The following is a 13,364-nucleotide window of genomic DNA, read 5'->3' as shown; positions in this document are numbered from 1 at the left end:
GGTTCGAACGAGACTACCGTCTCACGTTCTGGTCGCCGAGTACGCTTACCCGTACGCTTTCTCGACTAACCTCATAACCAACTACGGATACAGTATAGGAATCTACCCCTATACTACAAGAAAGCTACACTTTTCTCTTTTTCTATCATTTTTTTTTTGTGTTTACTCCGAGCCTACGCCTTCGACCATCGCTGTTCCGGTATCGTCGACTTCAGTAAACTTTGGCGAAAGCTGGCCTGATCACCCACGCTCTAGTCAACGCACTCAGTCGATCTCTCTGGCTCCAAATACGTATGATATACATTTGGTCCCGAACATGGTTATCCTGGTCGCATCTGGTTCCTTGGCTCAATCTGGTTTCGTCCTACGTCTGCAGCGTTTCTGGTCCGGACCTCTACGAACGCAACCTTCAGATTCTGGATACAAACCACTCTGGTGTAGCATGCTAATCCAAGCAATCAATACAGCACGTTCCTTCTGGTGCCGTTCTACGTCAAAGACTTTTGGTGGCAACTCGAGGATCAACGATCACTCCCTGTTCTACCAACGTTTTCGTCCTACAATTGCACGTTTCGCGATCAGTCCCACGAATGAAACCGCTACGTATCGAAAGTGTAAATCCTTTCTAGCGGGGGGCTCCTGTAGTGACCGGCCAGTCTCGATAAGAACACGATTGGAATAATAGAAACAATTATTATTATTGTAACCAATTGTACCAGAGATTGTTTTACTGTATTTGTTTAACTGTATCCGTTTCACTTCTTGTTCCATATACCGCCTGGTTTGGTTCGAGCTTGCTCACGCACTGCTTGTTCGCTTGTACTCTTTGGCACGTCTCGGTATTATTTCGATACCACGAGATCGCCAATAAATATACTTGATCTGGACTAGTAAAGCCTTCTGGTTTACGGGCTATCAAGGGAACCAAGTCATATTTGTACGCGTAATCGAATAGTAGTGGTGATCATAGTCCGTCCACGACTCGACATCCACTACAAGCGTTTGGACTGCTCTGCGTCATCAAACTAAAGCCTCTGATTAAAGTCACAGTGAGTTTAGCCGCTTTTCACAAGGTTTGAATTTGAACTCTCAAACTGATTTCGTGGCCCGCTTTTTGATACGTCGCAGCATATCCTTATCTTTTGAAGTGATGGAGTGACCACAGTATTTCCATACTCCTAATTTGCCGAATACAACTGCTGAAAAATCAAGTGGGAATTTCTACTGTTGAACTGGCCAGAAAATGCGCCTCGACGTTATCAGCGTAAGGTTTGCTTGAAGGGAGATTAGTATTTTGAGGACAGAAAGTCTGCATCTTTTGGTATGCTTCTGTTTGTTCTATCTTTGTCTCAAGAAATCGGCTGATAATTCCGACACTGAGTTTACTGACGTCATGTTCCTTGAGTAGATTACTTGATGAGTAAACCCGCGTATCACTGGAATTCTGTTTGATCATGAATTCCTAACGTGTTTGCTTCGTTTTCCACGCTTTTCTGACTTATATGAATGTAGTTTCTTAGTTTCTATGCACAATAATTGATTCACTTTTTTCTCTGCTGTAAAGTATCTGAAAAATACACCGGACGTTTCTTCTCAGGGTTTGTTGTTAATCAAATCTTGTCGGTGGAAATTTAGAACTTAGCCAGTAAAAAGTGAAGCTCAGGAATTTAGAGAGTTCGTAGTGGTAGGCAATTTTTGGCGGTGAAAAAGCCTCTAAAATCAATAGTTCTATAAGTCTTTTACATTAGTTCCAACCTCATCAGATTTACTAGACCCACCCCTCTCAGAACGCGTTCAAGCAAACATCCGAAGTATACGGTAATTGCCTACATCGTGCTGGGCATCTATCTCAACAATCAGTGTGCTTAGAATACGTGCTTTTCAGCGCATCGATATTCTCAAAAAAATATCTTCAAACCCCATCATTACCTACTTTTAGTTTAACTAGGCTTGAAATTCACGATTAGAATGAATGTACATATAACAGAGTTACCCATCACTGAATATCCGTGACATCTTTAAACTCACAGGACAAATCGTTTCCTAAACATTCAACAAGAATGTCAACCTTCTTGGTTTTGACAAACACCACTGTTTGAAGTTGCCCAGTGAAATATAATAACCATATCACGAAACATTTCGATGTGTGATGGTTTTCTCGGTCGACACATAAAGCCAGGACGTGAAGATTTCAATACAAGAAGGGTTACCAGTCCGGCAACAAGTATTTTCTTGCCAAGTAATTTGGTATGGTAACTAACAAAGGCCAATATAATGACGGTACATTTAAACATTAAATGATAACTGTAGAGGTTGGAGAAACATCAAACTTATTGGGCATGTTGTTATGTGACCCTAGTGTAACGTGCAAACCATGTCCTTCGTTCAATGCGTAGCATTAGCTCATAATAGACATATTTTTATTAGGTTTTTATTTCTTGCCTTTAGGTCCCCAGTGTTGCAAAACACCACAATGGGCCGAAGGATTTCTGTGACAAATGACTAAGTATTTACGTAATACATATGCATAGCCATTAGTCTCAATTTATATTTCGGTATGTTCTGCCACCTGAACTCTCTTCTCGTCTGGTCTCCAAGTTCTGTCAACTCTGTGATCCCGATGTGCTGAAACTCTTCAATTCATCCGACTTGTTGCAACTTCGACATTGCGTCCTTCCGCGCTCTACTCACAACCTTGCGAGTAGCGTCCACTACTTCCTCATCAAATGTCGAGCTTACAGACGCACTAACCTTCGTAGTCCCGTCGGCTCACTGTGCCATTTGAATCTAAAGTTCCAGTACCTGGGACATTCGACGTCTCTTTTCCATTGACAGCGACCACCACACCCAAAGCCGCCTTACCAGACTTCCCCCTTCGACGTCTTTTATCTGTACCAATCCACTTGAACCAGCTTCTCCTCGGCACACAATGGCGTCTGCAGAATTGTCACTCTGTGCCTGTCCTGGCAGTGACACCAAGCGTAAGGAACGAAATCCCGATCAGCGCAAACGATTCATTGTTTTGTATAATATTACAGGGATTTTGTAGTATGTGAAAACATTGTATTAAATACATCAATAACACATCTCAGAATGGTCTCTTACATTCTTATTGCTACTCAGACTGAACCTATCTCTTCTCCTCATGTTTCTTTTCTGTCACTAAGAACGCTACTTCGAACCACTATATGTACTATTTATATATGTTCGTATAAATAACACGCACTAAAGTATTCGTGTTAATTGTAAACGTTCTGAAAATGAGCCACATCGTTACAGATGGGGCTGAAATTATTTAACCGAATAATACCTAGTATCACGAATACCATTAGTTTCATTTTGTATTGGATTTGTTTGAGTTTGTGCGTTCATAATTCTAACATTGGACATTATCTGTTTCAGACTGCCTAATTTTGATACTTCCGAAATTTCGCCTCAAAAATCTCAAAATCGAAGGCTTATTGTGAAAATTTTTAGAGTTATTCTAAGAACGATATATCTGAGTTCATTGCTCCTAATTTGACAACGAATATTCGATACCTGGATTGAAACTTAGTTTTCATTCATATGTGAGTTGACAGTTACTCCTATATTAAACGTCTTCTTAGACCCGAACACACATAGCAATAACGACTATGGTGGGTTTATTGGAAAACGTCAAAGGCGACTAAAATAATTATTAAATTTAATTGGCATAGAGAAAATCCGATAAATTACATGTGCAGGGCAGGTTAACATGAGTGTTATTGAGGTATATGCAACTTACAAATAATAAACTTGATCAAAATAATTTTTGAAGTTGGGACAACTTGCGGAACTTCGGTTAAGAATACGACGGGTTCTAATACAGACTTTTCATCAGAATTTACTGCAGTTGGCTTAGTGACATGAGCACGTTTTTACTTACTTACTTACGCCTGTTACTCCTAATGGAGCATAGGCCGCCGACCAGCATTCTCCAACCCATTCTCTCCTAGGCCTTCCTTTATAGTTCTTTCCAGTTTTTATTCATTCTTCTCATGTCTGTCTCCATTTCTCGGCGTACTTTGTTCTTTGGTCTTCCTCTTCTCCTTTAGACTTCAGGACTTCATGTAAGGTCTTGTCTTGTGACGCAGTTGGGTGATTTTCTCAAAGTGTGTTCTATCCACTTCCAGCGCTTCTTCCTGATTTATTCCTCCACTGAAATCTGGTCTTTTCTCTACCACAGTAGGTTGTTGTTGATAATGTCTGACCAACGGATCCGAAGTATCTTGCGTAGACAACTGTTATTAAACACCTGTATCTTTCGGATGATGGCTTTCGTATTTCTCTACGTTTCCGCCCCATACAGTAGAACTGTTTTGACATTTGTATTGAAAATTCTGATATGAAAAGGATGGATGTTAACTGGAAAGAACTGGAAAGGATTGTCCAGGACAGAGTTGGATGGAGAATGCTGTTGGGCGGCCTATGCTCTTCCACGAGGGGTAAAAGGTGTAAGGTAGAAAGAACTATCCTCTACTCCGCGGAAAATTGCATGTAATTTTTTGGCATAGGATAATGAGATTCGTATTTTTCATATGAGCTGAATGATATTTGATTTATATACGAGTTTAAGGCCAAAAGGTTTACTTTATTTCCAGTTTAATACTGCACGCACGTTTATAATAATCCAGCCACATATTTAATTTTCGGGGCATTTACTGAAATAAAATAAAATATCGAGTGAACATAGGGTGAGGTTCGTAAATAAAGGAGAAATATGAATTGATATAATGCAGAAGAAATATGAAATGGTAGCAACAGTTTAGGCCGTAAATGGCTCAAAGATTGTGGGAACGGATATAAGGTTAGGACGTTCCTTGGATTTAGAGCTCAAATGCTGGTAATATTGGATCATGGAAGATTATAGAAGCATAATGTCTTGAAGTAACAATTTCATTCATCATCGTTCTCAGTGTTTGCACATTGAAAGCTCATTTTTTGAAGACGAATAAGATTTCGATTCTACATGTGTTTCGAAGATGATTTCCTATTAATTGTCGATTAGTATATGGTTACAATTTTTATTTGTTTGTTTTGCCCAAGAAGCCACTGAGTTATGTTATATTTTTTTATAACCTTAAAATATTAGTGGATCGGGAATTTGGATATTACAACCGTATAACAAAGTGTCGATTGGTGTCGTCAGAACTACTACGAAATTCTCTCTTGAATCAAACTTGAGAACTCCAACTACGCAGTAACTAATAATGATATTTTTCAACATATTAGACACACCATTTTTTATGGGTATGATTGACAATTTACATGTGTTTAGAAATAAGATGCGAACCAAGTAGCGTTATTCAATAAATAGTATTTGGGAAAATATCTGACAGAACAATCACGCAGATATGTCAGTTGGTCAGTAGATGGGTATAGATGTTAGTACTATACTAAAATTTCACGGTTGCTAAGACCTATTTAAATAAGACATGTAGTACAAACTTTCCATTTTCGTCATAAGAGAATTGCAATAAATGATATTTAACTGAATTTCTTCCTTCTTTATTTTGAGACATGGGCTGTAAATCCTTTGGGCGTTAGTTCTTTATTTTGTAACCTTATTTTCATGATTCTTTATGAAGTATTAAAGATGCCCTTTGTGCATGTAATAGTTCTTTCTTCAATAAGCAAATATAATAATAGTTCTGTCGTGGTATTGGTTCCTAATCACACGATCTTTGAAGCCGAGAATATAACCACTGAGGTTATTCACGTTCAACATGTAACATTTAAAGGTCACAAATGGTGAACGAAGCAACAGTTGACCGCAGTAGTATGACTCGGGTTTGGAAACGTGGTCTTTTTGTGTAACTCATATCTTTACACACCAAATATATGATTTTATTCCCAATCAAAATATGTTCTTCAGAAGTGCTGAACATCGTATTGCTGATTGTCACGTAGGACGAGTCAGAATAAACAGTGACGTGACTTTCACGTACGATCCTATAGATTAAGTAATCATGTCATGACAAATCTGCCATTTTGAGATTAGTTCTATTGTTAATTATTATTATTATTCACAAACATCTTATGGGTACATAAGTGCTGTGAAGAAACCATTTCGGGTTTCTTCAAAAATGCAATAATACACAATTTTCAATGATGTTAGCATTACATTTGCCATGTTTGAGAAAGGAAGGAAAAGGAAAGTAAAATATTAATAATAGAATAGTAATAATAAATCAGGTTCTGCGTAATTGGCAAGAATTTTGAATAGATTTTGAAGGAGGAAAGGAAGAAACCAAGGAAATAGAAATAAAGGAGATGCGGAATATGTAAATATCTTGACGCAGAACAAGAATAAACAACTATGTATGAAACATAGATAAATGTAGTAATATCAAATTAGACCATAGTTCAAAAGTTTTTCTGAAGTTCAGATTGCAACCAGTAACCTTCACCTATTCGAACCACAGCCAGGATACAACTCGTTTACCTAGCGAATGAAATAGCTCTTTCAATCTCCTGCACTGTTTGCACATCCAGAAATTCCATAATTATTGTTGTCACATCTATGGCTAGGTGTCTTTCGGAGAATCTCAGCTTTCATCATGGGGCGTTGTAACTCTCCTATTTGAAGACTTTTCAACTCATAGAACTGAGTTAAATATATCATGCAGTTTCCTTCAGCCAAAGTTTTTTGATGTGAGCAGCGAAACAAGAAGCATTGACAAACTACGGAAGCTGTTTTTGAGGACATTATTTCATTTAATTCAAAGCTTGTAAAACGATAACATTTACTTTTGTCCCTAGTCTATTCTACAGATCATAAGCTTTCGTTTGATGTAGGATTCACTGCCATAGCCTTTTCTGTTCTAAAGCTATTCTAATTTAGACGTAATCTTTTGTACTCTATTTTCTACTCTGATCCCCCAGTTTCAGACATAATTGTATTTTCCTAATTATAGTACGTTGTGGTCGGGTTAGTCATCTATTTATTCATATATCTTTTTACACTAATCTGAATTCGGGTACCAGATCGGATTTTGGAATAAAGTGAGTAGTGTTCCAGTCGTCTTGTCTTCTCTTTCGCGCGTGCCTGCCAGCCAATCAGGTGATAGAATGGTTTTCTTCTCTCCACCCCACTTCGAACTCACGCATACTAGCCTCAAGGTTAGGCCAGTCAGCCTATCGCGTCAAGTTCTTGTTCTACATTAGACAAGTTATGCTCGGCACGAAAGTGGGTAGACAGATCAAGGATTTAACATTTTTAAGCCAAGTTATGCTTCACGTCACAGTATTGTTAAGTAGTTGATATAAAGTCGTAAGAATAACAAAATCTATAATAAAATAGTATAGACCGTCTCATCCTTAATAAGAAGATCAACAGGGGGAATAGCTAAAGGAACCAAAGTTAGAACTTTGTAATTAAGTTAAAGCAAGAAATCTACATTACAAGAGTGTGTACATGTAGGGATTTTTATACAGATTCCCATAAAACTACCAAGAACGATCCTTCAAACGTGGTGACTATATTAAAATCGATATAAGAATGCTAGGTTTATAACTCCTTTTGCTTTATTATAAAAGCATCTGTCCATCAGCAAATACACTGCGCCATACTTTGAGGTAAGCTTGATTCTATTAAGTCTCTGACTTCGTCGGAAAACTTGGAGATGTCGTAAGCGGAGTAAAAATCAGGGATGTGGAGGTCTCTCAACAAAGGTTTGATGGTCGAGGATACGTGACATAGTGTATTAAGCTCCACAGTGTCAAATGTACGAATCGTTTAAACAAAGTCCATCTGAATTTGCAACCCTAGTTCCCGAGGATTCATATATGGCCATTATAATTAGACATTCACTTCGAGGATTTTCTGTCGTACACCGATGACAATACATATAAACAATGGGTTAGAGAGAGGGAGTTACCAAGCACTGGGCGCCAAGAATGGTAAAACCCAGTGTCAAGCCAGTATTTATTATTCGGGTTCATCACCGCATTCAGTCCATTTACTAAGATTTAGTCAATTTTATTTGGACAGGAACGTAAAAGTCATCTTATTGAAAACCCTACTTTCCTTTTCAATCATGAGTGGATTTATTTGAAGTAATCAAATGTTCTGGATTTGAATAAATGATTACAGAAAATGTAATTTGGTAGAAGAAAAGTATGTTGACGACCTTGAAATACACCTAGCTAACGAAAAAACGGTATTCAGTTATGAAATATTTTGTGACAAAAAGGAAATATAATTATAATTAATGGTGCTTTTCAACATGAGTCACAAAACGTGAGATATGGGCTTAAGGGGTTTTCAAAACGATCTGATGCAAACAAGCTAGTAAAAATGGGTTTCGCACAGAAATCTTATTGATTCATAGACATACCTAACATCTGTACCCTTTACAACAGTCGAGATAGGAAAAGTTAGCAGTCTCGTATGATAAAAATCAGGCATCAATCTGAAAGACAGCACTTATTCTATTATTAGATTTACATTTTACCATTAATTATTGAATACTGCTGCCGCATTACAGAATCTATGCGTTACTTTATGCTTTTTCTCCTTCAGTGGGTATGCAAATACTTTTTCTCGTTTTTATAACTAAAATAGAGGGCAATGTTAGTTATCAACATTAGAAATGTGAAGACCCAATGTTTAGGACATGATGTTGCTCTGACCGAGTGGTTAAACTGCTGTTGTCGGTTAAATGGTATTCAAAATTATTTGTTCGCATCCAAAGAAGACTACATCTGAGGCTAGCTTCCACCATCTCGTTGAATATCCAATTACAGAATTAACTCAAATGAAAATACTTTCATTGCATCCTCATTGTTTATTACCGAATCGTTGTTGATTCACTTGTGGGCGTTTCTCTCTGTTGTTAGCTACATTCATTACTATGTACAAAGTAGTTCTATATAACTATGAAGTTACATGTTTGTCTTTTTGTTGTTCTTATACCTAGATTCTCGTTTTGTGTGATTGTCGATAACGTCGACCACCGTCAAGCGTTTGTGGGTTTTCGTTCATTCTCTCAACGGTTGTAGATCTATTAACCAAAGACTAAACTTCACATGTCTAGCAGAGTGTCTTTAAAACAAAAACTGATAGGTCAGTTAGAAGATGCTGATTCACTTTTAAGGTATACTGTACTTAAAATATCTCGAGGTTCTTTTTTTATTAGGGACATACTTTCTGCAGCCTCTAAAAAGAAGTCTGTTACACTGTTTCCTCTCATAGAATTACTGTTGGAAAAAGATCAACAGCTTAAGGAAACTTACAAAGAAAGTATTTCGATAAATTTTGCAGTATGCGTTACTAATTCTACCGTTTAGTTGAAGTTTACAATGAAATACAGAAAAAGATCGATCTCCTTAAAGCTGATTGTTCGAAATCTGACAAGCAAATACAGTCATGTCAGCTTCATTTAAAAAAGACTGAGGTTATTTTGGTTAGTTTTCTATTTTTTACTTATGCATTTTAAGTAGAGCACTGCTCTATATTATTCCAGACAGAAGTTGGACTCAATGACTACTGCTGTTAAAAATCCGATTGATATGGAAGAGCTCGTTAGATTTTCTCACAGGATAAGCGCTACTCACGGCGTAATAGCTCCAGACAACTGGACACAAGGAGACCCTAGAAGACCATACCCAAATAAAGAAGAAATCCGGCGTGGATACTTGGGTCATATTGATGATGCTGGCAATTTTCGCCAGTCTCTTTGGGACGCTTTGTCGGATACTGCTGCTGCCGCAGCTTCCATCGTTGTTTCGTCTACCCCATCAGTCTCCAGTAATTCCTGTCCAAATAGTTTGAGCAACGCGAATATAGGAACGTCTCAGACTCCTGTATATCACAGTAACCAAACGCAACCCACAAGTTTATCTCTGGGTAATTTCCACCTACTGCTGTTATTTTTGAACTTCAGACCAATTTTCGTCACATTACGGTGTTGTATCATCCCCTGAGATTATCAACGTTATTTAAACTTAAGCTAAGTGTGACAGTTTGAGCTTCCTATACGTCAGTAGTTGACAAACCATTATAGTGATCATGAAAAAGTTCAGTTTGCATTAGAAATTAAAATTTAATGGTTAAGAATAAACAGTTTGATCTTATTAAAAGTGCTCAAAGCCAAACACAAAAATATATAGCATAGTGAGGTATCATCTTGTTTAAATATAAATGTGCATAAGCCATTGTGAGCGATCCCGTGTTCCATATATATAGGAATTAAACAGTTTTGGTTTTCTTAAGGTGTCTTCCACTGTGACAATGTAAATTCTGGCAGCTTTTCATAATAAACATTTGTTTCAGATATTATGTTATGATTGACTAACTGAAGCTCACATGAAAGTGGAGTAGTAAAAATTAACAGTAATAAACAAGCTATATTTTCACGTCCTTTAAATCAGCAGTTATTTCAGCCCTATGCGTAAAATGAAATATGTACCGATACCACCGAATGTTTTTAACCAAAAACGTTTAGAAATAGATCATCTGCAACCTAAGATGGAATTGTTTGATTCGTTAACGAAATCCTGCTGCCAAACTTCTATTTAAGGCTCACTAAGTAAAATTATCTAACTGTATCAAAATTTACTTTGTGGTGTTGTCTAAAAGTATCATGACCGTTTTGCTCTCATTTATTACCTAGTTATGTAGAAAACTATGAAAATTCTGGGAAGAGGTTTTACAGTAGGTGTTTTGCGCTTAGCGAAATAGGGTAGTAGCCATCCCATGTCTTCAGTTGTTTTTCCAAAGAGGAGCGCCAGAAAGGTATCTGGGTTTCTTATTCTATGTATTTTCAAGTCTAGTATCTACTAGGGAAGCTAGTTTTCATTCACCTAGAACTGTATTTATTTTAAATCAATGTGAGGTTTCAAGTAGGATTAGTTGGGAAACAAGCTATGTCAGAAACAAAATCATTATGTAACGTATTATTTTGTGGCAGACCAGTTTATTTTTGGTTACAGCCAACATAAGACCAGTCAAAAATGTACACTGACCCAAGTTTCCACACTTTGTAACGAACTCGATTATCCGTTAATCATCGTAGTAGTGTAGTGAGCAAAACACTGGTTGGGGACAATCGAATGTATTTAAGCAAAAATTACAGACTATCTCAGTAAATTCTGATAACCAAACAATGAACAGTCAGTTTGCAAATTAACAACCAATTGTTTCAATCTTCTCTGTTTCTTCTCTAATTTCATTGCTCATGCATTTTCCAAACGATTGCGCTTCATTTCAGTTCTTTGCACATCGGTCTTCTGGCAAAATACATTCTATGTCTGACCAACACCATATACTACTTATATAGATATAAGTAGACCACACCACACTCGTCCCCCCTTTAAAGCATTCGACCATGCGGTGGTTCTGCTCGCCAAGCCGCAATCTTCTTCCACTGCAGTCTGTGCCAAACTCTCCGTCAGAATGTCGAGTCTGCGGCGCGCTGACCTCCATAGCTCCGTCGACCTGCCGGGGCACCAACATCCGCATCCACCCGGCACCTGGGACGTTCAACACCCGTACTCCACCGGCCTGCTGAGCCATCTACATCCGATGTCCGCCCAGCAGCCGCACGTCCCACTGCTCCTCTCCGTCGACAGCACCCGCTACAGCCAACGCCGCCCCGCCAGAACACTCCACTCGACGCCACCTCTCCTCACCAGACTGCCCCAACTAGCACCTCCACTCCAGACCCGCAGCGGCGTCCGCAGAACAGTACCCTTCCTCCTTCCGGTTGGCAGCGACACCAAATGTAGTGAGCAAAACACTGGTTGGGGACAATCGAATGTATTTAAGCAAAAATTACAGACTATCTCAGTAAATTCTGATAACCAAACAATGAACAGTCAATTTGCAAATTAACAACCAATTGTTTCAATCTTCTCTGTTTCTTCTCTAATTTCATTGCTCATGCATTTTCCAAACGATTGCGCTTCATTTCAGTTCTTTGCACATCGGTCTTCTGGCAAAATACATTCTATGTCTGACCAACACCATATACTACTTATATAGATATAAGTAGACCACACCACAGTAGTATTGATATCAGTGGTGGTGAAAACTAGTCATTAAAGAAAGTTGGGAAAAAAACACTTGTAGTAATACTTTCAATATTTTGAATAAAATCAGACATGTATAAATCTGGGTTACTGTGATTAATGTTGATACATCGAAACAACGGTCGCCAGTTAGAGTTCATGCTTATCCTAAGGACCCCAACCTTATAATTTGTATCTCTTATTATAACCTAGTTGAAGAAGCAGTAACTTCATAGTCTGATGTCATGTTTTGGTTTGACAGCGCCTAACTTCTTTCAGCCTATTCCTGTGCTGGCCAGCGTAGTTCACTGTGGTAGACGATAGATGAAGTTAAAGAGCGATAATAAAAAGCCAATTCTTTTCATATTAAGCACATGCGTAAACTATGAGTTTCGGTAAATAGATAGTGTGTTACTGTTCGATCTAGATCCGATAGTCATGAAGTAAATTTTGTCGATTGTATTTTAATTGTTGCAAGGAACTGCTCCATTTTAATATTTTTTCACAGATTTTTCCATATACTAATTAGTGCATGTGTTGTTTTAGTTCAGATGAATGAAACTCAAAATTGTAGAGATATTTTGGCACAGCCGTGTAGAATAATTATGAATTATTATTATTGCCTTTATTTTAACGTACACTTATTTTTGTTTATGATTGTTTGAGGTGCAAATTATTTTGTATATCTTATGAAATTCTAGTCACTTGCTCTCCGAATATGATTCTACCGGGAGTTAACATGGTTTCCTCACCAATGTCCTTTTCACAGTCTGGCGGCTCGTCTACGTGGACTGGACCAAATATGAACCTCATCACAGGAAATCCTCCCAGTTCGGAATTAGCTGGTTCTCAAACTTCAGCTTCTCGACCGCCTTCGACTTCACTAGCCGCTATGCTCACTGGTACAAATATAATGGATCAGCATTCTCGTAACACCACATTGCCTCCACCTTCTCTTAAGCAAGGAAGCGGCCAAATGCAAGCAAGTCAGGTCACGTCTTTCCGGCCAAGTGGTGTTCTGCCTCGACCACTTAATTCTGGAAATCGACAAGCATTTCCTTCATCTCCGAATTCCTCTGGATCGCAACATATGCAGTGTCCACACAGTGATACACATCCCAGTTTTATGCCGAGCAGTAAAACATCTCGACCACATTCCAAACGTGCACATCGGAAACATACAGACACAGAATGTACAGAGATGTCATCTAATTCCTCTAGTGATTCATCCAGTGGTGAGGAATGACTGTACTTTTGTTACGTTTTCAATAAAATTTGAACAAACCAACTACCTTTTTCTTCTCATAGAGTTTACCTAGATATTTGAAAGA

At 38.1% G+C, this 13,364-nt stretch overlaps 1 protein-coding gene across 1 annotated transcript; it reads left to right on the top strand.

The window, feature by feature from the left end:
* Positions 1–8,488: 8,488 nt before the first annotated feature.
* On the top strand, positions 8,489–13,279 carry Smp_048970.1 (hypothetical protein; the record flags this gene model as incomplete). Its single annotated transcript, XM_018795769.1, has 6 exons — positions 8,489–8,548; positions 8,588–9,119; positions 9,162–9,265; positions 9,313–9,428; positions 9,466–9,871; positions 12,735–13,279. Exons 2-6 carry the CDS (start codon positions 9,052–9,054, stop codon positions 13,277–13,279), a joined length of 1,239 nt encoding a protein of 412 aa, XP_018650048.1. The 5' UTR covers positions 8,489–8,548; positions 8,588–9,051.
* Between the last annotated feature and the right edge of the window lie 85 nt (positions 13,280–13,364).

Source organism: Schistosoma mansoni, chromosome 2 (genome assembly GCF_000237925.1).
Source record: "Schistosoma mansoni strain Puerto Rico chromosome 2, complete genome".
Taxonomy (NCBI): domain Eukaryota; kingdom Metazoa; phylum Platyhelminthes; class Trematoda; order Strigeidida; family Schistosomatidae; genus Schistosoma; species Schistosoma mansoni.
Note: the sequence above shows the minus strand (reverse complement) of the source record. Positions and strands in the feature narration are given on the sequence as shown.